The sequence below is a fragment of the Ovis aries genome, chromosome 7 (assembly GCF_016772045.2).
Source record: "Ovis aries strain OAR_USU_Benz2616 breed Rambouillet chromosome 7, ARS-UI_Ramb_v3.0, whole genome shotgun sequence".
NCBI lineage: Eukaryota > Metazoa > Chordata > Mammalia > Artiodactyla > Bovidae > Ovis > Ovis aries.
In genome coordinates this window covers 44,899,602-44,925,813 of record NC_056060.1, presented here as the reverse complement: position 1 = coordinate 44,925,813, position 26,212 = coordinate 44,899,602, and the positions used below count along the sequence as shown (strand labels likewise).

At 44.0% G+C, this 26,212-nt stretch overlaps 2 protein-coding genes across 8 annotated transcripts in view; one reads left to right on the top strand and one right to left on the bottom strand.

Moving 5' to 3' along the window:
- Positions 1-26,212, top strand: part of APH1B (aph-1 homolog B, gamma-secretase subunit) — an 86,533-nt gene that overhangs the window by 37,247 nt on the left and 23,074 nt on the right. For 2 of the 4 annotated variants that reach the window (XM_042252362.1, XM_042252361.1), the window contains one exon: positions 748-4,208. In XM_042252362.1, the coding sequence (XP_042108296.1) occupies positions 748-915 (168 nt within the window). In that variant the 3' untranslated portion in view covers positions 916-4,208. Of the gene's footprint in view, positions 1-747; positions 4,209-4,859 lie in introns of those variants that run through there. The other 2 variants (XM_060417837.1, XM_012181389.4) reach the window with 2 other exon arrangements.
- CA12 (carbonic anhydrase 12) overlaps positions 20,296-26,212 on the bottom strand; it is a 62,683-nt gene continuing 56,766 nt past the window's right edge. The window contains exons 9-11 of one of the 4 annotated variants that reach the window (XM_027971767.3): positions 22,441-22,473; positions 21,491-21,578; positions 20,296-20,770 (exon numbers count right to left, since the gene is read on the bottom strand). In XM_027971767.3, coding sequence (XP_027827568.1) covers positions 20,698-20,770; positions 21,491-21,578; positions 22,441-22,473 — 194 coding nt within the window. In that variant the 3' untranslated portion in view covers positions 20,296-20,697. The remainder of the gene's footprint in view (positions 20,771-21,490; positions 21,579-22,440; positions 22,474-26,212) is intronic. The other 3 variants (XM_015096993.4, XM_012181394.5, XM_015096994.4) reach the window with 3 other exon arrangements.

Here is a 26,212-nt window from a genome sequence, read left to right as displayed (position 1 = left end):
GACCACCAAGGATGTCCCTGTGATTAGATATTTGTTTCTTCATTCATTGCCTGTCTCCCTTACTGCTATAAGCTCTGTTAGGATAGGCACTGGGGTCTTCACTAATACCTTGTGCCACCTCATCAGTGGTTTTTAAATGAACTTTTGGAACCCTCAGCAGTTGTGCAGCTGAAAAAGAGATGCTGTTCCCTCTTGTTCCCTTGATTACAGAGGGTGGCTCAGATGGTAAAGAAACCACCTGTAATGCAGGAGACCCAGGTTTGATCCCTGGGTTGGGAAGATCCCTGGAGAAAGGATGACAGTCCACTCCAGTATTGTTGTCTGGAAAATTCCATGGACAGAGGAGCCTGGCAGGCTGCAGTCCATGGGGTCACAAAGAGTCGGACACAGCTGAGCGACTAACACTTTCACTTTCAACACAGACTTGTCTTAACTTTCTTAATTCTCAGAGCCAGTTAACACAAAAAGATTATAAACTGGACCCTGGTTGTATAACATCTATCTTCTATTGGGTATTTCATTAGGTCTGGCTTCTGATTACCTTCTAGGGTTGCCCTTTGAATTCGGCAAAGCACAGGTTTATGGGCTAGTGTCTGTTGAACAGGTTAATTCCTGTGTGTCTGTGGGCCCATGACATACATCAGATGTTTGGTGAAACACACCTCCACTATTGAAAGTATTTAATATTTTCCATTATCTTAGGTTATTCCACATATTTAATAAGGTTGCTTTTCTTTCCCTCTGCAGACCTTAATCAGTCCTCACTATGGATTAAATCTGGTGTTGGCATATGTCATCATGGTGCTCATGGGCGTCTGGGCCTTCTTTGTTTCTGGAGGCAGCTGCCGAAGCCTGAAACTCTGCCTGCTCTGCCAAGATAAGGACTTCCTCCTCTTCAACCAGCGTGCCAGATAACCTCCGAGAACTAGCACTTCTCAAACAGTAAGCTGCCTCATTAGAGGAAGCACAACTGTGCCTTTTTCTAAACATCCCTTTTCCTGGTGGAATTTAGAAGAAACCGAACTATTTAGACACGATTTGACATTCACGCGACAGCTTTCTGAAAGGGATACATCTGTGGTGTGCAGCCTGTGCATGGTAGAACTTCCTGGGGAAGCAAAGAATACTGATCTCTGGGCTCCATCTCCAGATTTAATTGGTCTGGGCACGTGGTAATTCTTTTAAAGCTTCCTAGATGACACCGATGTGCAGCCAGGTTGAGAACCATCGCTGCCCAAATAGGAACTTCCTGAGAACACTGTAGGTGAATAAAAATCAGATGTTTTGCTGTCTCTTAACTCAGCCTGCACTGGGCAAGTATCTGCATATAAATCCTGGTTAGCCTGTGTCTTTTGAGTTCTGAAGTCACAGAAGGCTAAAGGGCTATCATCTCTATGAACTGTTTTCATGTACTTCACTGGTACCCTGTTTCATGAGAACATGGGAGGCCATGCTTCAAACTACAATAATACATTGCACTGACGCTATAATCATTTAGCCAAAGTAAGCTATTGACGAACAGACTGTATTTTTCTCTACTCTTTCCAATCTCGGTTTTGCTTTTTTGAAGCATTACATTGTTTTTGAGCATAGGTTCCATTTCTTTAACTAAAACCCAATTGTTTTCCAACTTCCTGGGAAGATGATATAAAACCAAGAATTTTTGTGCAACTTCTGTAAGTCCTGGGCTTAAGGCTCTTCATGGTCTCTGCCCCGGGGGCAGTGTTTACCAGCTGAGTGCTCACTGCTGGACTAGTTGACCTGAAGTCGGTTGTTCTATCTCTGAGCAGCTCTGCAGGTTGCCGAGTGATGTACCCTGGGACAGGCTTCACTGGAGCGGGCAGAAGTTTACTAAAAACAGGAGGAGAACAAGCCAGTAGAGCGGTGTTGACACTCGTAATTTGCTCCTGTGATATTAAGTAGCACATTCCCGCAAATAGTGTAGTGGAAAATTAGGAATATGTCTTAAATTTGGCAAATTCATGCTTTTAACATAGTCCATGTAATCTTTAGATCTTGTAAATGTCTCTGGATTTTGTTGGCAGATAGAGCATTCCCTTTATAGGCATATCTAAGATATTTGTTCAGCTTCTAAACGACTCTTTTTTGGTTTCCTCTGTAAAGAGAAATTGTGCCTTTACTAAGCTAGAAATTGTTCCCTGTTGATGACTTTTAGGGAGCTATTGGTATGAAATGGAAATTCCGTACACATTAAAATGAGAACCTCAGCGAATCCCATATGTGCAGTAGACTAGCCGAAAGAAATAGAAGCCGCAAATGAAAGGGTTTACCAGTGAGGTGATAGATGGCAGAATTTGACAAGAATTTAACAGATATGTTTAAAATGGAAATGCAGCCAGTGTTTTGGGTTAGTCACACATCATTCTAAGAACCAGAATCTTACATGTGAACTAGACCTTTATCAGTGAAATCCCCTCTCATGTTTAAGTTATTTGAATTTTTCAATCTGGGGATTCAGGAGCAGTAGGGTTTTTTTGGCAAAACTAGTAAGCAATTATAGTTATTCCCCTAAAGTTTATTTCAGCACTGACACCAGTGTTTTTGCTGGGGTTTGCAATTTCCCACCTTTATACAAGATATTTTTTAGACTAGGTGAGTTATAGAAGAGTCAAGGGCATAGAGACTGAACAGTGAAATCTGCTGTGCAGAATCGAAGGGAATTATATACCCACTGACCTGGGCTTCATTCCTATTGGAACATGGTGTTCTTTGATGAACAGGATATAAGAAAAAGATACAGTTGGTTATAACAGTAGATTTACAAATCTCTTGAATGGATAATCTGGTAAAATATTTGCTGATCTTTAAAGTGTAGAAATATCTGAGAATATTGATGTTAGTCATACTTGAGCTCTGAGGATATCTTCTGTGCATTAATAGTTCAATATTAAGAATCTAGGATATTGTAAAATTTCATTTATAAACGCATCTCAGGCAGGAAGAAAATTTTCTGTGATGGTGAGACGTCATTTTAATTCAGGAAATTATTTAGTAATTATTTAGTAATCCATGATTACCTATGAATAAAGGAACTTTGTAGCTCCTTATTTCTCTTGTGAGTGTTGCCATAGTCAGCTTAGGCACTGTTACTGCAAATAACCTTGCTTTGCCTGATGCCAAGGAAGCCCAGAGGGAGAGCAGTCTTCCTCTGTTGTGTATATATACTGGGGTGTGCTTTCTTTTTATCTTTTCTCTTTTTTTGCATTTGTTACCTCTAAGGAACTTTCTGAGCCCTAATAGTGTTTGGAGAGGAGGTGATAGTGGAAATCTTGTATGTTCTCCACACGGGGCTTTCTCAGTTTGGAGGAAGTGAGGCTGTAGTTAAAGTTGACCGTGGAATGTGAATGTTGTTGCAGCGCTTGACTCTGTTGCCGTGTGAATCATTGAGATCGATTATGGTTCTCTAATAAATTTTTGTTATTATTTTTTTAACTCATTTGAGTTAGTGGTTGTAGCCTGAGACGTTTTGTTACCCTTGATCGTGGCCTGTGTGACTGGCAATAGAATAGTAGCAGCCTCTTTGGAAGCTTCGTGAAAACATGGTTGAAAGGAATGCATGGTATCTGCAGATTGTATGGCTTTTGTTCCCAACGTTAGTATTCTTCTCAAGCACATTTCATTTTTTGCTAGGAGTGGCAGTTACGGGTATTCTTACTGCATGGAGTTGGTGCAGGACAAGCAGTCAGGACAGGAGTGTCTTCTCACCTGATCCTCTTCCCGCTGGCCTCACACTAGCCCTGAGACAAGGATTAATGGTCAGAGTGGACCTGAGGGCTCCAGAGAAGCCAGGATGGCAGCCTGCCTCAGGTGTCAGCAGCCGGCTCCCTCGGAAGAACTCCTTGAGAGTTTCAGCTTTTTGTTGACTTAGTTTTCCTAAGGCTCAACTATTCCCAACTCCAGGTAGACAGATGTCACAACGAAACAGTTTCAGAGTTCTTCTCTTAGAGCACTTTGTATATGATTGCAGTGTTTACATTTCTCATTTAATAAAAGACTTTGCTTCATCCCATTAAATTTTAGTGTTTAGAGGGCTGGGCACTGTCCCTGTGTACGATGTGTATCATTTTATATAAGTTATACTGTTATTTTATGTATACTTGCAGTATCAGACCTTACATTCAGTACACGATGCCATAGACTCTTTCCAGACCTGTATTTTCCAGTAAACAATAAAAAGACTGTCAGGACTTGTTTCTCGTGTTTCCTCTTCTTTGGAATAGTGTGTCCTTCAGTATCTGTTACTACAATTTTTGCCTCTTACAAAATTTGATTGTATGTTGTTTGTAACTGGTCAACTCTGAGATTCTTTCCAAAGAGAAATCTTTGTTTTCTGATTTAAAATTCAAAAGGCTGATTTCATTTGTGCAGAAGCAGTTTGGTGCAGGCAAATTCCTTGAGGTGTCATAAACCTAGTGGAGGAGAGTTCTTGAAGGCCCTGAACACCCTTGAAAAAGTCTCCTAAGTAATTGTGAGATAGTAAATTTATAAACCATCATGGAATCCTGGCTAAAGATGGCAGTTGGTTGACCAGGATAGTATAATTTAGTTTCTACCAGTGACCCTGAGCGGCCTGTAGAGTCATTTTTGTTTTTCCTTCCCTTGGTGTGGAGTCAGTGTGGCTAAAGGGCCGAGCTTGGCCTCCACCATCAGACAGGTTACACGGAGAGTTGTTAGGGCCTGAAACTTGATACCGTGTGATGCATCCTGATACTGGTTTAAAATGAGGCTGCTCCACGTTTATGTTAACTGTGTTATTCAGGGAAGTATCCTCAGGAACCAAGGATTCTGGCCTAACTTCCCTGGTGGTCCAGGGGTTAAGAATCTGCCTTCCAATGCAGAAGATGCAGGTTTGATCCCTGGTCGGGGAACTAAGATCCCACATGCCGTGGAGCAACTGAGTCTGCCTGCTGCAACTACTGAGCCTGAGCACCGCAAGTAGAGAAGCCCGTGTGCCGCCTGGAAGTGCCTGTGCCTCGCAACAAAGATCCCGAGCCCCATAAGGAAAGCTCCCACGTGCTGCAGCGAAGATCTCAAGTGCCGTAACTAACACCCGACGCAGCCAAATAAGTACATACGTAATTGAAAAAATAGTAACAAAACATGACTTGTAAGAGAAAAGGTAGGCTTTCCTCAGATGACAGCCCAGATTCAGGTACAGTTTCTCTGTTCCTTCTGCACTGGAATTGTGGCTCTAGTTTAATTATTATTTGTTTGATATTTAGTTGGAACAGGGATTTCCCTGTGACCAGCCTCAACACATAAGAAACCTTCAATGGAAAGAACTACGTATTTTACCTTTGCCTCACTGAAAATGCTGAGTGAAGGAACCACTCCAGGCTTATGGTCTCAGCCTCCGTAGAAGAACTGGGGATTTGACACATTCTGAGGGGATGACAGTAGATTATAAGCCCTGGCTTTAATATTCAATAATTAGTAGGTGGTACTTGTTGCCTAAGTGTGGGTCACTGTAAATCCTGCTTCTACCTAATAGTAAATCTATACGTATTTTCTGTGCTTGAGCAAAATCAGAGATGGAATCTAGTGTTTAATCAAGGCTCACCATGCACAGAACATTGTATCAGATACTTTATTGTGTGGGTGTGTGTAAGAGAGAGAGAGACTTTAAAAGGGTAGAAAAGAACAAGATGGTGAGGATCATTGTTTTTCGAGAATATATAAGGCAGCTACAAAATGCACTACAAATTAGGAAATGATATCGAATAGCTTGAATACATAAGATGATAGTTAAAGTTTTAGACATGAATAAGGGTACCTGGGTCATGGATGTATATCAGAGGAAAAAGTGGGACTGTGGGCTGAACTCTGGGTGCACTCCAATTGACAGGTAGAGGTGGGATGATGACTGAGGAAAGAAGGAAAACCAGGAGGGCCTGGTGGCCTGGGAGCTAGGGGGATGTATGTCAAATGCTGCTGAGCAGTGACTAACACGAGAATTCTGAATTCTAACTAACAGTAAGAATTGATCTTTGCATATGGAGAGATGAAATTTTCTGGTGACTTTGATAAAAGTAGTTTCAGTGTAGGGGTGAATACCTAAATGGAGTGGATTATAGAGCTTGGGAGATAAGGAAGTAGCCACAGCATGTAGAATACAGATAACCATATAATTATAATAGGGGAATTGGATGATAGCCCGAGAAGGATGTGGGAGCAGGAGAGGGCATTCTTCTGTTTTTTTTTTTTTTTTCCCTCTATGATATTGTACTGTAACAGCATGTTTGTAAGAAGATGGGGATGATTCAGTGGAAAGCGAAAAACTGATGTAGCAGAGGGGATAATTGCCAAAGTAGAGTCCCTGAGGAGAGAATGCAGTGGGACATTTTCAGCATTAAATGTTAGATCAGTTAAAATGTTTAAAGCAAGAACTTACACTTTTGCTTTAGAAACAGAGGGGGGACTTCCCTGCAGTCCAGTGGTTAAGTCTCTGCACTTCGAATGCAGGGAGTGTGGGTTTGATCGTTGGTCAGGGAACTAAGATCCCACATGCGAGAGGCCAGAAAGAGGTTTTAGAGACAGGGGAGCAAACTAAAGCTAAAATAAGCAGAAGAAAGGAATTCAGAAGAGAAGAGCATACAAGAATAGCGTAAGTCAGAAAGCAGAAAAAAGTGGAGAAATCAATGAAATGAAAATCTTTGAGAAAATCAATACAGTTGGTAAAACTGTGTCCAGATTGATAAGGAGAAAAGAGGATACAAAATATGAATATCGGTAATAAGTGAAAATATCACCACAGCATCTACATTATTAAATAAAAAGGGAATATTATGAAGAACATAAAGGCAATAAATTAAAATTTTAAATGAAGCAGACAAGTTATATTTTAATAAAGCTCACTCAAAGGACTTCCCTGGTGGCCCAGTGGTTGGGAATCCACCTTCCAGTACAGGGGGCTTGGGTTTGATCCCTGGTTGGGGAGCTAAGATCCTATGTGCCTTGGGCCATCTAAGCCTGCCTCCCACAACTACTGAGCCTGCATATTCTCGAGGCCATGCTCTGCAACTAGAGAAAGTCCTCAAGCCTCAAGGAAGAGCTTGTGCAGCCACAATTTAAAGAAAACAAATTTTTAATTAAATAAAAACTTAGTCAAGAAGGACTAGAAAATCTGGATATCCCCATATCTCTATAGACTGTGTTTTTTCTTGCCTCTTAATGTGCCTTGTAATTATTGATTGAAAGCTGGACATATGTATTGGGTAATAGTAACTGAAGTAAATAGGCCTTTAATATAAGTTTTGTGTCAGTCTGAGCAAGAGTTGGACTGTGTTTAATGTTTGCTGCAGTTCTGAGTACCAGAGGCTTCCGGTCCTTCCAGTGCCCTTGCTTTTGTCTCCCCTCTTGACTTTGGGCTTTCCCATGTGCTCCTTCTCAAAGAAAGTCCATGTCTTGCAGATCTTTGAACTGCAATGCACTGTTTTTGTATTGGAGCCCTGTTGGTTGACAGTAAGGTTGGTGTGGAAGAGGAGATGTCCTATAATCTTGAGACTAAATCTGTTTTTTGGTTGAGCCTACATCCCTTAACCTTCTCTAATGAAGGTGAGAAAAATACTGATTTTCACTTTTGGAATTTTATTACTCTAAGTGTGGGAGTGACAGCTTTCAAGCTCTTTATATACTGGAGCTAACCAGAAATTCCCTATGTGTATTAAAGACTCTGAATTTGTAGTTTACATAAATTCCTAAAAGGCTTCACTGAAGAATTCTACCAAAAAAGATATGTTATAAAGCTGTAGTTATAAAAACATTATAGTATTGGCATAAAACACATAAAACCATAGAACTTCTAGAAGAAAACAAAGGCAGTACTCTGGTATCAGTTTTAGTAATATTTTTTTGAATATGTCTCAAGGAAAACAAGCAAAAATAAATGGGACTACATCAAACTGAAAAGCTTTTTGCACAGCAGAAGAAACTATCATCAAAATGAAAAGGCCACTTACTGAATGTGAGAAGATATTTGCAATTAATATATCTGATAAAGGGTTAATAAAACAAAATATATAAGGAACTCATAAAACTCAACATTAAAAAAAAAGAAAACCCACAAACCAATTAAACAACCAGTTAAAGACATTTTTCCAGAGAAGACATTTAGTTGGCCAACAGGCACATGAAAAGGTGCTCCATATCACTAATCATCAGGGAAATGCAAATCAAAACTACACTGAGATATCACCTCACACCTGTCAGGTGGTATCATCAGAAAGGCTGCAAATAACGAGTGATGGCAAGGATGTAGTGAAAAGGCAAGCCTCTGGACTGTTGATGAGAATGTAAGTTGATTTAGTCACTATGGAAAACAGTATGGAGGTTCTTCAGAAAGTTAAAAATAGAACTGCTGTATGATCCAGCAGTTCCACCCGTTGGTATTTATCCAGAGAAAACAAAAACACTAATTAAAAAACGATACCACGCACCCTGTGTTCATTGCAGCGTTTATAATAGCCAAGATATGGGAGCAAGCCAAGTGTGCCTATCGACAGGCAAATGGGTAAAGAAGATGTGCTGTATATATTCATATGAGGTGAGAGTCGCTCAGTCATGTCTGACCCTGCACCCCATGGACTATACATATAGTCCATGGAATTCTCCAGGCCAGAATGTTGGAGAGGGTAGCCTTTCCCTTTTCCAGGGGACCCTCCCAACTAGGAATTGAACCCAGGTCTCCAGCATTGCAGGCGGATTCTTTACGAGCTGAGCCACAAGGGAAGCCCAGTATATTTCTGTGTGTGTGTGTGTGTAATATAAAATACCATGGAATATTACTCAGCCATAAAAAGAATGAAATCTTGCCATTTTCAACATGAGGGTATTAAACTTTGTGAAATGTCAGTAAGGAAAGACAAATACTGTATGATTTCACTTATATGTGAAATTTTAACAACAAACATAACAGAAACAGAGTTATAGATACAGAGAACTAAACAGGTGGTGACTAGAGGAAGGGGTGAGGAGAGAAAAGAAATTGGTGAGGGAGATTTAAGAGGTACAAGCTTCCAGTTGCAAAATAAATGAGTCATGGGAATGAAACGTACAGTGTGAGGAATATAGTCAATCACTGTAGTATCTTTGTATGGTGACACTTTGTAACCAGATTTATTGTGGTGATAATTTTGAATTATATAGAAATACCAAATCACTACATTATGTAACATAAGAACTATCATAGTGTTATAGGTCAGTTATACTTGATAATAAACAATAATAAACAAAAAATGGAAAAAGATCAGATATATGGTTATCAGAGGTGGGGAGTAGGGGAAGGGGGAAATTGAATAAAGCAGTCATAAACTACTATGACTTGCAGTTATAAGTTAAATAACTACTAGGGATATAATGTACAACATGATAAATATAATTAACATTGGTGATGGTGGTCGTTTAGTTGCTAAGTCATGTGTGACTCTTGTGATGTCAGGGACTGTAGCCTTCCAGGTTCCTCTGTCTATGGAGTTTTCCAGGCAAGAATTCTGGAGTGGGTTGCCATTCCCTTCTCCAATAATTACCATTCCTGTACGTTGTATGTGAAGGTTAAGAGAGCAAATCCTAAGAGTTCTCATCACACACAAATTTTTTTCAGTTTCTTCAATTTTGTATCTGTATGAGATAATAGATGTTCATTAAACATATTGTGATAATCATTTTCATAATGTATGTAAGTCACATCATTATACCATATACCTTATGTTTATACAATGCTGTATGTCAATCTCAATAAAATAAAGAACTGTTGAGGATAAGGTTGGAATAGCTTGTTGTCAGCGAACAAACCAGTACAATCCTTTTGGGTGGTAATTTAGCAAAATTTATAAAATAGTGATAAGATTTTGAGATGTGTTTTTAAATTGTTTAGTTAAGTTTATTGTCTTTTAAAAAAATTGTATTGGAAAATAATTGCTTTACAATACTGTGCTGGTTTCTGCCACACATCAATAAGAGTTAGCCACAGGTACACATATGTACCCCCCTCCTCGCACCTCCCTCGCATCCCCATCCCACCCCTATAGGTTGTCACAGAGCACCGCGCCGAGCTCCCTGTGTCGCACAGCAAATCCCCACTGGCTGGCTGTTTCCCATATGGTGGTGAGTTTCCATGCTGCTGTCTTCATTCGTCCTCGCTCTCCGTTCGTCCCACCCTCTCCTTCCCCGACCATGTTCACAGATCTGTTCTCTATGTCTGCATCTCCATTGCTGCCCTGCAAATAGGTTAATCGGTATCATCTTTCTAGAGTCCATGAGGTGTGCATTTTTTGAGCCAGCAATTCCTTTTCTAGAAATTGATCCTCCAGAAATAGATCCAGGTACATAAGCATCTTGTAATAGTCTTGTAACTGTAAAGAATTTGTAATGTCTGTCTGTCAATAGAGCTTTGCCTCCAATTGCAGAACACCTTTTAGCCATTTAAAAAGAATGAAGTTATTTGGAATATGCTAGAAAACAAAAAGTAAGATATAAAGCATTTTTCCATTCAGTATTTTAATATGCCAGACATTGTGCTAGATACCAAGAATACAATAGCTAAAGCAGGTGAGATCTATTTATTAAATATTTGAAAATGAATGTTTAACACACAAACATAAATTAATTGTGGAAAGATAAAATTAAATTTTTAGTGGAAATTTCCTGGTGGTCCAGTGCTTAGAGCTCTGCGCTCTCGCTCCCAAGAACATGAGTTCCATACCTGGCTGGGGAACTAAAATCCCACAAACCACATGGAATGGCAAAAAAAAAAAATGTTAGCTATGACTATTTCAAGAGTTAAGAATATGGGGGACTTTTTGGCTTTATACGTAATTAGGGGATTTCCCTGGAGGTTCAGTGGTTAAGACTTTACCTTCCAATGCAGGAGGCACAAGTTTGATCCCTGATCAAACTTAAGATCTCACGTGTCTTGGTATGCAGCCAGTTTTTTTTACTACATAATTAAATACTTATATTTTTAAAGAATGAGTAGATATTATTTACAGAATCAACCAAAACATAATCTAAGCACTTCTGTGATTTTTTTGTTGTTGTCCTTATTAGAAAGTATATATGGGGACTTTCCTATCAGTCCAGTGGATTAAGACTCCACACTTCCAATGCAGGGACGTGAGTTTGATCTCTAGTCAGGGAATTAAGATCCCCATGCCTTATGGCATGGCCAAAAAGATTTTTTAAAAATCAAATAAATAAAATTGAAAAAAAAAGGTATCAAAAAAAGAAAGTATATGATATTTTATGTATCATAAAATATATGATACAAAGCCTTTCATACTCTGATCCCAACTACTGTCCTGCCTCCCACCATTCCCTATCCTCTCTTCCCAGGCATTCTCAAACACATCCCTGAAACCTCTGCTTACTATGTACCAGGGACTCTCAAATCTCCACATTTTTTTTCTTGTTTTTAGCTCCAACCAGAAAACATGGTATTCTTCCTTCAAGGTCCTGCTCAAGTGTCACTCTTTGTGAAGTGTTTTCTGATTAGACTCAGAAAAACAAGTGACTTTTTCCACTGTGATTTCTTAACATCCATGTATATATATTTTAAATCCAGGAATAATGTACATACAGAAAAATGCACAGATCTTAGAAGTGTACAATTGGATGAGTCTTGAAAATGTGTCTGCCTGTCTAACCACCACCCCAGTGAAACTGTAGAGTGTTTACTGTTCCCCAAGTGGTCCCCCCCTTCCTTCCTAGAGGCAGTGGCTTCCACAGAAGCAATGGCTGTTTCCAACCTCTGTCACCATACATTAGTTTTACTTTTGAACTTCATATAAATGGAATAACACAAAGTGTACTCTTTTGTATCTGACTTCTTTCCTCAAGATAATTTCTTGAGATTCATGTTTTGGGGTATATCAGTAAGTTGTAACTTTTTGCTGAATGGTATTCCATCTTAGGGATATACCATTAGGGATATCTTGGTTTAGTCCTTTTGTCGATAAGACATGTAGCATCTTTCCACACAACTCTTTAATATATTATGGTTAATGGTTTCTGTCTGTCTCCTCAAATTAAGATTGTGATGTCAATTATCATTGAATACTGGTACTGTATCTAAGGAGAAGGCAGTGGCACCCTACTCCGGGACTTCTGCCTGGAAAATCCCATGCACGGAGGAGCCTGGTAGGCTGCAGTCCATGGGGTAGCTGAGGGTCGGACACAACTGAGCGACTTCACTTTAACTTTTCACTTTCATGCATCGGAGAAGGAAATGGCAACCCACTCCAGTGTTCTTGCCTGGAGAATCTGTATCTAAACCATGGTTGAATCACCATTACTTAATCTGTGTTAAAGCAGACAGTGGTTCCTCGTTAAATCTTTGCTACTGAATAAGGAAATATGAGAAAGATAGTCAGCTGGAAGTTACTTTGAGTGATAGAAGAGAGATAAAGGAAAATACTGTTTCCTTTTAACACTTCTGACAAACCTGTAGGTTTCTCCACACCAAGCAATTCTCTAGTTCTTGGTGGACACCAGCTGTGTTCTGCAATTTATTAACAACTCAGTTCTGACATTAGCTGATGATATTGCAGATGCCAAAGGCTGCGAGCTCAGTCCCACAAGCCTGCCCCTGCTTTAGACATCAGTTGCAAGTCCTAGGTTGTCACCTGTGTCTCTGACTATAAATTGCAAGTTTCCATGACTCCTCAGGTCTGATATTTTGCTCAAACAGCTCACAAAACTCAGGTAAACATTTACTTACATTTGCCAGTTTGTCATAAAGAATATTACGAGGGATACAGATGAACAGCCAGATAAAGAGGTCCATAGGTCAAGGTATGGAGAAAGGACGCAGAGCTTCCATGTCCTCTGTGGGTGCACCCCTATCCTAGCACCGCCCTTGGCAGCACTCTGAACTTCATTGTTTAGAGTTTTTATGGTCCCACTATGCAGGTAAGATTGATTAAATCATCCCCATTGGTGACTGAGCTCAGTTCCCAGCCACTCTCCCCTTCCGAGGGGTTAGGGTTGGGGCTGAAAGTTCCAGCCCTCCAGCCACATGGTTGTTTCCTCTGGCAACCAGCCCCCATCCTCCAAGCTTCATCACCTCATTTTTTTTTTAATTATTATTTAATTTTGACTGCACTGGGTCTTCATTGCTGCACTTGCGCTTTCTCTGGTTGCAGCAAGCAGAGGCTACTCTCTAATTGTGGGGCTCAAGTTTCTCATTGCGGGGGCTTCTTTTGTTGCAAGCACAGTCTTTAGGTCCGTGGGCTTCAGTGTTCATGGTGCACAGACTCAGTAGTTGTAGCACATGGGTTTAGTTGCCCCACAGCATGTGGACTGTTTCCAGATCAGGGATCGGACCCATGTCCCCTGCCTTAACAGGCAGATTCTTAACCACTGGACCACAAGGCAAGTCCTTCATCACCTCTTTAGCATCAGCTGAGGTATGGCTTAAAGGGGCTTCTTATAAATAACATTTAGCATCTCTGTGCCAGGAATTGAAGACAAAGACCATGTACTTATTTCTTATTGTATCACATAAGATTAATCCAGACTTTACCCAGTCGCTCAGAGGGAGTGATGAGCTCCTGACCACGTTTGTTCTACATGAAAAGGACGTAGCGTATTCAGGAAAACTTTTCCAATGGGTATGTGTCGCATGGGTGGGAAGCAGTGAAAGTAAGATGCATGGGACCTGTCGTTGGATGTCTAGGTAGCTTGGGACACTAGTTTCAGCAGATGAACTAACTGGTTATGTTACCTGCCTCACCAGAAGAGTCTTTGGTTGTTTCAGAGAAGCTGGCCAACTCTGTCACCGTTGCTATAGAGGTCTCAGTGTGCCCTTGAACTCGTAGGCCCTGTGTCTGTTGTCTTCATTGCAGGTAATTATAAGTTAATATTTGAAATGAGTGAGCTCAGGCAGAAAGAATGACTTTGACTTACAGTGTGGAGAGGTCACAGTGGCCATGTGAGTAGAGATCACACTCTCTCCTGGGCTCCCGCCAGCAGGACGAGTCCCAGAGATGTGCTCCAGCCTGGCCAGGCATCTCCTTCTCGATGCACCAGGGGGATAAGCTCTGAATGGCAATGCCAAGTTGGGGCAGGATGTTATTTGGCTCTATGGGGGTTTTCTTCTTCTTTTTTATGGCTTTATTGAGGTATAATCTATGTAAGATAAATTACACCTAGTCAAGGTATAAAATTTGAGCAGCCTTGACATATGTAGAGAAACCATCACCACCATCAAGATAGCATACATTTCCGTCATCTCAACAGTTTTTCATATCCCTTGTAATCCCTTCATCTCCCACATCATCCCCAATCAACCACGGATCTGGGGTTTCTGTGACTATAGTTTGCACTTTTTAGAATTGTATACAAATGGAATTTATATCTGTGTGTGTTTATGTGTTTATATGTGTGTGTATTTATTCCTTATCTCCAGTTCAGCTTTAGGAAAGGAGAAAGTTCAGTGAATATGTCCTTGGGAATTTTGGTTCACTGGACTAGAGGTGAGGGGAACATCCCCAGAGTTAAGCTGATTCCTTTGTCTGCTAGCAGTAGTGGTCAAACTTCAAACTTTTTCTGAGAAGATGCTGGAGTTTAAGGTTCCAAAGCAGATTGGAGGCAGGGGTTGCGGTTGACTTTCCAGAAATTGTTGTCACAAAGGCCTTTAGTGTCTTTATCGTGTGGGGTTTTACGAGGCTGTGGCATGACTGTGATAAGCATGGTAAATTCTGTTACATGAAGGCGTTTCCGTGTCGCTAGAGCTGTGGAGGGTGGACCTTGCACTGTCATTGAAGATCCTCCACTTGGGGAGTTTTGTGGCCATGACTCAGCCCAGAGCACCAGCCCTTATTCCGTTTTCCTTATAAGATCGGGGCAGGGCTTTCTCTTTCCCTGGGTTGTTGGATAAGGGCGTGAAGGTGCGCTGACACAGTCAAGAGTGTACCGGCGGGAGGCATTTCTGAGTCCCTGCTTGACTGCAGTCTCGATGCTATGCTGCCCTGCGATAATTTTTTTATGGTGAATAATTCTGTACCATGAAGCACTCTGACCCTTGTTTCTGTCCAGTCATTCTGTAGTGAAAGGGCACGGGTAGGGTGTGGGGACTCTCCTCCGTGGCGCTGTCCCGGCCTCACACCTTCCCCTATACCTTGCGACTGTTGAATCTGAGCCAGAGGATTGTGTCCAGCGTGGACGTGCATGGTGACGCCACAGGGACCCCACTGCCCAGGTGGCACTTCTGCTGCCTGGCAGGCGGCCCTGGAGGTATTGCTTTCTCTTGTAAGTGGGTCTCAAGCTTTTCCCCACGCCTTGAAGGAAGGTGACTCCCTCTCACGTGAGGGATAGGGCACAGCTAACAAGTCAAGAGACATGGGTTTCAGGCCTTCGCCCTCTTCAGGATGGCAGGTTCTGGAAGAGAGGAGACACCTTGTCCCATGAGGGAATGTTAGGACTCCAAGGAAATGGGGAGAGAGGTCCTGCACCTGGCCAGTGTCCTTCAGCGAGGTCCCTGGAAGTTAACCAGATGCCCTCGTGCCCATGGCCCAACCTTCCTCAAAGGCGAGGGTGCCCTAGGCCATGTCACTGTTGAGCACCTGGACCCCAGGGTGTGGCTGAGGGGCGTGGCCAGGGCAAGGAGGGCTGGGGACCCCAGAAGCGGAAGAGGTGCAAGGAGAAGGAGAGCCATGCCCAGCGTCTGCTGGCTTGCTTGCCTCAGCCTGATTTCCTGCCTGCCCTCTTTTCTTCTGTCCTCCCAGTCCACCTCCCTGGATTTCCCCATCCTGTGTCTCCTGTCCCCCATCTTCACCTTCCAGGGTTTTCTTCCAGGTTTATTTTATGTGACAGTCATCCAGGGCTAACCCTTCCAAAGCGTCTGTCAGAGGCGGCTAGGGTTCCATATCTGCACAGTGGCTGAACTGGCCAGTGGCCAGATGTGGCTCTGAGTGCTTGGAACGTGGCTATTGAAACTGAGAAGCTCCATTTATTTTAATAAATTTAAATTTTAAAGCTGATAATTGATTCAGTTACTTGGAACATTTTATGTTGAAGCAACTTGAGTATATGTATATGCTTTTTTTTGAGTTTTTAAAAATGTGGACCGTTTTTGAAATTTTTGTTGAATTTTGTTTCCATATTGCTTCTGTTTCATGTTTTTGGTATTTTGGCCACGAGGCATGTGGGATCTTAGCTCCCAGACCAGGGATTGAACCCACACTCCCTGCGTTGAAAGGCAAAATCTCAACCACTGAACCGCCAGGGAAGTCCCTAAACACAATTTTTTCAACTGTAAACTTTTATGAAATCTAAATATAGATCAGAAATCTTCAGTGACAATTTAGCATGTGAATGGAGATGAGCTGTAAGTATAAAAGACACACCAAATTTAAAAGATGTTAGGGAGAAATGAATGAAAATCGCTCACATCAAAATACATGTTGAAATGATAGTATTTTGAATCCACTGGTTTACATAAAATATATTATGAAAGTGTCACTGGTTTTTGTGGGAGGTTTTTTTTTTTTTTGGCGTGGCTACTAGAACTTTAAATTTTCACATATCACACTATATTTTATTGTATTTCTGTTGGACTCTGGGCCCTGAATTGTCCATTTAGCTGAATTTAGATGAGGAGGTAATGGGCAAGCTGAAGGAGGACTGAACCTCCTTACCATCCATGGCTCTCATCAACACACCTCTTTGAGCATCAGCCCAGATGCACCTTTCGTTCAGGGAATGGAGAGAAAGGCAATGGAGAGAAGGGAGATAATTTCTGTTGCTCATTTCTCGCTCCAGGAAGTGCTTCCTCCAACCTCCCCCATCCCTGCCTCCATCCCTGCAGGATGGGAGCAAGCCTAAGGAATGGGTCTTATGCAGGAGCTCTGTGCCTTGCTCCCCTCTGGCCTCATCCCTGCACATGGCTGTGACACCAGGAAGGTGTCAAGGGGGAGGAACCAAAGAATTCTTGTGTTCCAACTGAAGAGACCATCAGGGAGAGGTCAGCAGTGTTTCTGTTCCAAAGCTGGACTCACTGCTCTATCTCCTACTGGAGCAGAGTTATCCTTGAACAGTTTTCCTGTCTTGGTCCTAGGGCAACTGAAGTGAAAATCCAAAGCTTTTTTAATAACTCAAACAGGGATGGTGCCCACTTGTAACTTTTATAGAACTGCTTCCTTTAGCAAACCAGAATGTGAAATCTGGATTTAGACAAAAGATTATATGGAGGGGGACAGAAAAAAGAGTCCAGAATAAGGTAACAGTCAGGCAACCAAGAGATGCTACCAACCTGCTAGGTACAATACCTACTAAAGTAAAAAGAGACATGAGACCCATTCCCTGTATTCAGGTCACTTTGGTTAGGAATGACTCCTTTTTTTTTTTCAGTACTTTAAAAAATTTATCTGTTTGGCTGTGCCGGGTCTTAGTTGTTGGCACGCAGGATCTTTCATCTTCATTACGGCATGTGGGGTCTTTAGTGGTGGCATGTGAACTCTTAGTAATGCGGGATCTAGTTCCCCGACCAGGGATTGAACCCAGGCCCCTGCATCGGAGTGTGGAATCTTAGCCACTGGACCACCAGGGAAGTCCCATGGCTCCTTCTTTTATATTCTTCTGTTCAAATATGACTTATTTTTTAAGACTCAGCTCAGATACTGCCTTCTCCCTGAGCAGTCAGTCCCTGACTACTCTAGGCGTACAAGACCCTCTTAAGTGTGCCTGTGTGACCAGGGCTGCACGCATCGGAGGCCTGCGTCCTTGGTAAAATGCTTTAGGGCATCCGTATGTCTTCCTCTGGAGCTGGGGTCTATGACCTGGCTGCAAATGACATCATTATTCATTTTAACTTGTTCCCTACCACCATAGACAGGGAACTGCAAACTACTATTGCTTTGCCAATAGTAATAGTTTTAGCCTCACTTCCAAAAACTAGCCTGATCTGAAAAAAATTTTATTTATAATTTCTCATATTTGTATGTCTTCATCACAGTCATTCTTACAATAAAGTCATTCTTACAGAATTCCTAAATGGACCATCATCATGGTGGCCACCTCTGGGGTTTCCAAGGGCCAGTAGGAGGCCTTCAGGGAGCTGAGTGAAGGGGAGGAGACTTTAAGGTAGAATCGACAATGGGATCAATAGTCAATGCAGCAAAACCCTAGAATGTCTGTTAAGGAAACAGGTACAGGTTTTTACTGTCGTCATCATTTGACACTAACGAAACAGAGCAGAGGCACTGAAGATCTCCCACTACAGAGAGGCCCCAGCCGGGGCCTGGCTTTTTCACCTCCACCTGCCGTGTGCCCAGCACAGCACCGGGCCCTCCCAGGGTGAGTGGGAGGCAGAGTATCATCAGCACGGCCGCACCACTCTCCTGTAGAGGCAGCTGGCGTCAGGGAGGGAGTGAGAACCTGAGGGAAGGTTTCCCCATTGCAGGGCTGGGTCTTCAGGAGTCCCACGCGGATTAGCAAGGAGGGCGACAGTGTTGATTCTTGGCACCCTCTCCCTGGCTTTGTTTTATCTGAGCCAAGAGGTCCCAGAGCCCGGGCTGTGCTGAGCAGGGAGAAGCAGGAGACGTGTGGCTGTTTCCACCACCCCCGTAACTCTCCGTTTTTATCAGCAGTCATTGTGCTAGGTACAGTGACTTCTCTGTTCTCTCACAGAATGTGTCCAAAAAAAGCTGTAGAAAGCTCTTTGAAATACAGCCCCACAGCTCTGGGGTGGTTTATGTCAGCCTCTGATTGGCGGTTATGGGCTGAGGCCAAGAAAGCATCACTAATTCCCATTACTCGGTCCCGAGGGTCGTCCCTGCTGTCATTCGATCAGCATCAGGCCGGCATGCTAATGGCAAAGCCGGATGCCATGCCAGGCTCCAGGGCAGTCAGGCATCTCATGCAGACAGCAAATGTCTGAGTCCCCATCGAGTCCCCCGTAACTCTGCCTAGCATCGCTACTACAAGTTCTGACAGTAGACGAGAGATTTCCAGAGGGAGAGGGAGAGGGGAAAAGACATGCTAAAGAAACCTGTCACCTAGGCAGGGAGCTGCAAACTCCTGTTGCTTTGCTAACAGTAATGCTTTTAACCTCACTTCCAAAACCTCACTTGAGACGCACTAAACAGAATACCCCATGCTGTCACAAGGAGAGTGAGAACTAAAGGTTCTCTGAACTGCAAGGTTCCAGCCCGGAGAGGTTGGTGGGGGTCTCCTTCTCAGTCATGGAACAGACTGATATCCACAGGGCTCTTAGGTCGACAGGAAGAGAATGAAGGAGTTAAGTTGTCTCAGAAACTGTCTGTCACTTGGCAGGGAAGACCATGAAGGATCTTTGTTAACATTCCATTATTTCTGGTCCGTGAATACCATGATGCCAGCCCCTGCACAAGTAACTTCCCATTTTCATAGTCTGAAAATATATTGTAATTCAGCCATGACTTGACATCCTTCAAGTCAGAGAAGTAGGTAGGTCCCAATTCAAGGTTGACAGGAGGCTCACCACAAAGGCAGCAGAAATGAAATTTGGGCAAAAGAGACAAAGATCTTCGACCATTTTGCTTCTGTCCATTTCCTCTGTATACAAAAGCAGTGGAGGTCATCTCAGAATTCGCGTCTCCTCTAGGAGAGAGAGGCAATAACACATTTTCAAGGAACAGCCTAATTATTTATAAAATCTGTAGAGTACAAAACAGAATTATGCCCCTGACAGGAGGTTGTGTTGGGCTTAATATTCTGTCCTCCTCACACTTCACAGCTTGACATGCAACTTCTGATTCCAATATGATTTCTTTTCTTCTTTTTGAAATATTTATTTTTTAATTTATTTGTCTGTGTCAGGTCCTAGTTGGAGCACATGAGATCTTCATTGCATCATGCAGGATCTTTCCTTGTGTGGCAAGAAGACTCAGTAGTTGCAGCATGAAGGCTTCACTGGCCCGAGGCATGTGGGATCCTAGTTCCCTGAGCAGGGCTCAAACCCACGTTGCCTGCATTTCAAGGAGGACCGTAACCACTGAACCACCAAGAAAAGCCCTCCAATCTGATTTCAAAGTGAGAGTTTTCCAGATCTAATGTGTCTTCTCTCTCGCTAAGGTCTGTTTAGTTAGTGCATCTGATCTGAAGGACAAGCCTTGGAAAGTGGCTTACTATACTGCAAATAATATTTCTTGTTTTCTTTTTGTCTCTGACACCTTGATCCTTCCTGTTCCCTGGCTCCCCCCCAACCCTCAATTGTAAGGTCAGACTAAAGGTTTTGTCATAGCAGAAGGAAATTGAACAAGCCCTTCTCCGAGGAAAGAAATGGAGCCTCAAAAACAAAGCTTCAGCAGAGACCACAAACGTTCTTGTCTGTAGGCGTGGACAAGAAGCAGATTCCCAGACCCTTGAAGCCACACTCGCGTGAACCCCTGGATGAAAGCGTTTTCCAGCCAGTAACAGCCCCAGCAGGCAGTACAGTTTGTGCCCCCAGAATCCAGACCACTGGAAGGCCACGCACATGAAGCAGACAGCTTCGAGTTCCTGCCTCCTTGGCGAGTTCTTCCCATCCACACTCCCGCTGGGGGTGGTGGCATGACAGAAGGATGGTAGGGTCCCCCCAAGGGTCGAAGGTGTTTGTGGGTTGATCTCCAGAAAACCCTCAGGTATGTCAAGTGTCCAGGGAGCCACAGCAGTTGGCGTCCAAAGCCAAGTCCTCCCTTGGATGTGCCTGGGCGTGCCAGGGCCTCAGGCATGGGCCTCAATCTCCTGCTTGATGGCTGGTTTGTAGATGACTCCTTTGTTCTCACCTTTTTTGCTACTGGAGCAACAAGAACATACGAATTTTGTTAGTCAAAGAGGAAAGAATGAATCAGCTATGGAATGAGGCAAGTCAAACTCTTCTCTTGGAAACCTTTTTCAAGTTCCACTGGTCTTGGGAGGAAATGCCCCCCAATAGCCACTAACCAAAATGGAAACTGTTCATTTTTCAACTGTTCTCTTTCAACACCTGATGATACTAGACCTGTATTTTGATGAAGGTCTCATTACCATGCTGCTTCAGATCTCTGATTCCAGTAGGGCTGACAACCTTTTATGTTTTTTCATACCAGGAAAAATAGGTTATTTTAGGCAATAAGAACATGAGCAAAGGGCATCAATGTGAATGAGAAATCAAAATTTTCCTCAATTTTCTTTTTGGGTTTAGAGAAGAAAAACTGGATGAAAAGATCTTAGAAAGAAGCAGCCTTGGTGCTTGTGTTTAGGCACATGGGGCCGCCCCTCCAAAATCAAGAGGCTTGTCCAAGGTCTTAGCAGTGGGAGCCAGGCTGGCAGACACACCTCCAGCCCTGAGCACCGTGATCTGCCAGCATCAGCCGCTCACGCCAAGGCGTCGATCGGTGGTGTTTTGGAGGTGGCACTCCAAGGATAAGCTGGTATAGGTGGCACAGCTCCTCATTATGCACCCTGCCTTCCCAGACAGATCAATCCTCATGGACACAGAGCCACCCACTCCCATTTCAAACCCAAACCAGCTCACCTCTTTCTCCTTCTGAAAAGCCAAAGGGATACCGCCAGGACAATACAGATGCCAAGACCACAGGCCAGGGCCACAGAGAGGACGATGCCTGGGAAGGGGTAATGCACACACGTTACAACCCCTCCTTCCCTTCATCTCGTCCCTGTGTGTGCTGTCAGGTGACAGCTGCAGGGTCATCCACAGAAAGGTGTCACTTCCCCACCTCTGTTCCCAAGTTCTGGTCTCTGGCTGAGCAGGACTGGCTGGAGTACTCACAGGGGCCATTTGCAAATTGTAGTGACTATCCAGCAGGGGTTCTCAAACTTGTACCAGCATCATCTGAAGAACTTGTTTCAAATGTATACTCTTTTTGAGCCCAAGCTTCAGAGTCTGATTCAGTCTGGAATTTGGCCCAGGAATCTGCATTTTTACCAAACACCTCTAGCTTATGCTGATGTATTGATAAGTGGTCCATGAACCACACTTTGAGAAACCCTGGGCTACATAATACGAAATTACTCTATTTTGCGTTGCTGGATTCAAGGCCCATTGAGATGCCTCTTCATCAGCTTTGACCTCAAGTTCTATTGCACAGTCCTAAGCAGTCCCAAACAGCCAGGGCCCATTGCCAAGGTCAACTGGCTGGTCACCCAACCTTCATATATTGGCTTTGGCCTAGTTTTTAGGCACTGCTTTCCCACCCTGGCCAACAGAAGGTCTTGGATAGGCTCTTTGAATGTACACATGCTATAAAGTGATTAGGTCTTTCATTAGAGGAGCATTTGATTGGCAGCTCATCTTTGAATCAGAGAGCGACTTGAGGGTAAGACACACAGTGAGGAGGGGCCTAGCAGTCAGAGTGACAGCACAGAGAAGCAGAGAGGATGAGCTGGAAGTCTCAGAGGCCCAGATCACACCGAGAATCACAGCGATCACCCAGCTGCAACATGCACGGCCGGCCGGCCACATACCCGGACTCAGTCCTGTGCAGGGAAGGTCTGGCACTTTGGAGGGGAGAGGAAAATATTGGAAGTTAACTGAGGCAAACCATGGCAGATTTGACCAGTGTGTTGATTAACGCACTCCCTTTGGTTGGTTGGAGGTACGGGGCTAATGCAGCCCTTCTGGGGATGCTCCCTCTTGGCTCAGGTGAAGGGAATTGCCCACCCAGGGAACTCACACCATGAACCCTCCCCCCATGCTCCTTTATCATTGCAGTCTCTGTACTCAGGTAAGACTTCAGCTTTTCATCCAATGTGGCCAACTTGAAAGGTGAGCAAGGGTAAGAATCAGAGTCTATCTGGGTAGGCTCTTATCTGCTTCCCTGGCACCCACCTCTTGTCCTCAGCAAATAACTTTCTAGGTGCTGGCTGGCTCGGGCTGGCAGAGCTTGGTTAGAACCTGTTACCAGACTTCCACATCCATCCCCATCCAGTGTTATTGTGGTTTTGTTTTGTTTTCACTTTGGTTCCACTGACAAACTGGAGAAACCCATCCACCATACCAGCTTCCCTTCTCTGGTATGTGGAACCAGAGGACTGTGTCCTCTTCCATGAGTTATTGTTGGGGATGAATGGGGTGAGTTAGAGGTCTTCAGTGGGGCTGAAATTGTGCCCAGCGATCTAAGGAGAAGGCTTATAGTCAGCCTGCTAAGGACCTCCCCAGGGAGGGCCATGGGTGAATCCATTCTCACGGGTAATACAGAGGAGCCCAGTCACAAAGCCCCCAGGTTACCCCAGCTGCTTGCAGGCTCTCAGAACTACTCCTCCTCCCAGTCATACCCTCCATCTACAGAAAGTCTGCTTACACAGACCTGCTTATCCACTGCTTTTCTGATCTCAGTAGAAACTTCTAGCTTACATGTGTGCTTGGTGTGGGGGTGGGTATTCCAGTTCACACTGGAGGCTGGAGTTGTGCAGACGGTAGCCACCCAGCCAGACACTCCGGAGAGCCTGTGCCCTCAGAGCCTCCTGAGGTGACAGAGACCTGACCAAGTATGAGATGCCAGCAGAGGGCCAGGGACCGCCTCCCCCTGGGGCATCTGACACCCGAGGAACCAGACCTAAGACTGGAGAGTGAGGTCTTGCTCACCCCTTCTCCTGCCATCTGGCCCCTTCAAGTCTGGCTGATTCTCCTGGAGCTATAAGCCCCATCTTTCCCTACTATCTTGTTCCACAATCTCATACTGAGTCTGTAACCTCATTGGTCCAAGCCTGGGCTCTAGGAGCCCTTGGTCTGGCTTCCTGGGTGGCCCCAGGCTGTTGTAAGGATGACTGGAGCAGATATGGTTAGGAGCCATCCACAAAGAACAGGGTGGCCTGTTCTCTTGGCCCTTGCCAGCCACCACTGGCAGCCCGCAGCCTCTTGGGTGGCAAAGAACGTGGCTCCCCTGGCCTGATCCCTGCCCTGAACACAAGGACCAGTCTGTGGCTTGGGGAGACCCTCAGGACATGAGTCTCCCCCTGGGGAGGGCGTCAAGTGTTTATACAGCATATGCTCTGTTCTCTACATGGCCTGTGGCTTCTGCACACTATAATTTGGTGTTTTGCTTTGTTTAAGGTACCTATAAGTACCTCTGTTCTCTACATGGCCTGTGGCCTCTGCACACTATAATTTGGTGTTTTGCTTTGTTTAAGGTACCTAAAGGTAACCTAAGGTACCTAAGGTAACCTAAAGGATTTTGAATCGTACTAAAACCTAAGAGTTTGGATAGCTGGTCATCATGAAACTCTATGAAATGCTGAGGTTGCATTGAAACATCCTGGTGATCTTGCATCAGAGAGTTGGTCAGTGGGCTGTTTCATCATGGGTGATTAGATTCTATTGCCCCCATTTTGGTTTTGGTTGTATGATAAGCTCTGATCACTGATCCTATTGGGAGAATGGGATATTCCAGTTAATAAGATTACTGGAGCCATCATTGAGCCTAAATATGGATTACCAATTTTTAAATAACTGTTATATAGGCTAACACCAAAACACTACCAGGCATGAAATGACCTTCCTTGATTTTGGAGCACCTACAGAACCTTGAAGGTGTTTAGAGCATCAGTTGGAGAATATTCAGAAGTTTAGGTGTACCAGATAATAGAAATATCTAGGAGTGCTGCTCAGAAGAGAGTCCACTGTAAAAAGCTCTGTCTTCAGTTGTGGTACAGGCATCTCAAATTCTTAACATTATTGAGATCTGGTTACCTCATTTTTGCATAGTATCCAGCCCTGGGCCACAAGCCCTGCCTGATATTTTATTGGGGATATTTGACCTTCACTATCTTCTCTTCTTGGCGAAAGAAATGGCAACCCACTCCAGTATTCTTGCCTAGAGAATCCTGTGGACAGAGGAGCCTGGGGCTGCTGTCCATAGGGTCGCACAGAGTCGGACATGACTGAAGCAACTTAGCACGCATAGCACGCATGCAAACGTAACCGAGGCCTCCGGGATCTTAAAAACAACCACCACCGAAAAGAACCCCAACTGGTCGTGGGTTTTTTGTTTTTTTTTTTCAATCCTTTCTGATGAAATGCACTTTTGTTCTTTGTTCCTAAAACTCCAGATGCTTGTGGTACCAAACTAGTTCTTGCCATGTAAGATGGTTACTAGTAAGCCTGATCACTTGGTTAAGCTGTCCAAACTGGATGTTTCTAAAATTGTCACTTTCGCAGTCACCTCGAAGATCCTGAGAGCCAGGCAGGTCCCCAGACAGCTGAGAGCCCATCTCCAGGGCTGGAGGAGGTGCCCCCAGGCCATGGTCTTAGGGAGCAGAGCAAAGCCTCCAGAAGCAAGGCTCCAGGCGTGAGGCTTTTCTCAAGAGCACGTGACCCAGCTGGGTGGCTGTTCTGGAAGGACAGTCTGATTTTCCTGCGTCACTGAGCAGTGTCCTTAGCTGTTTTAGGCCCTATAAACAATAGCTTAATTTAATCCAGGGCTCTAAGGTGTGTTCCTTGCTTCTGGATGACGACTGGTTAGGGCCTAAGTTGCCTCTCCTCGGAAACAGTGAAACAAGACCAAGCAGGTGGAAGATGAGGAAATCCCCAGATTCCGGGATAGAGGCTTCAAAGCCAAGTGTTTGATGCAGCAAAAACAAAGCAGTTTGACTGAGCAAGTGAAGCATGTAAGCCACTTGGGAAGAGAAGTGGTGGCGAGGGCAGCACCTGGTAGAAATTCTGCCTGCCAGGAAGCCCAGGAATCCCAGGACAGGACGGTGATGTTGGATGCTCTCCCCTGCAGGTAAGACAGCACCAAGCCTCAGGGAGCCGGGCTCCTCTGTGGAACTGGATGCAGCATAAGGCTTAGGTCCCAGCAGAGGCAGAAGTCAGAGCATCTGATAACTGCAGGGCAAGCATGCATGCATGCCAAGTCGCTTCAGTAGTGTCTGATTCTTTGCAACCCTGTAGACTGTAGCCCGCCACAAGGAGAAGTCACAAAAGGCGCCAGGAGAACTGATGGGAGACTGGAAAACTAGCACCCAGTGAGAGAAGCCAAACCTGCAGTAATTCCCAAGAATGGGCATCAAAGATGGTGCAGGGAGGGGCAGAGACTCATTTGCAGATTGATTAAACAAAGAAATGGTTTCTGAATGGCGAATGAGACAGGGAGTTCCCACAGAAGAGCAGACAGGAAGAACAAGGCACACTGGTTGATGGCAATGGCCCACGAGAGCCACAGGATGAGAATGCAGTAAAGGGGCTCCTGAGCTGGGAGAAGGGTTGCACATAGTACAGACATGGGAGAGCCGCCTGCTC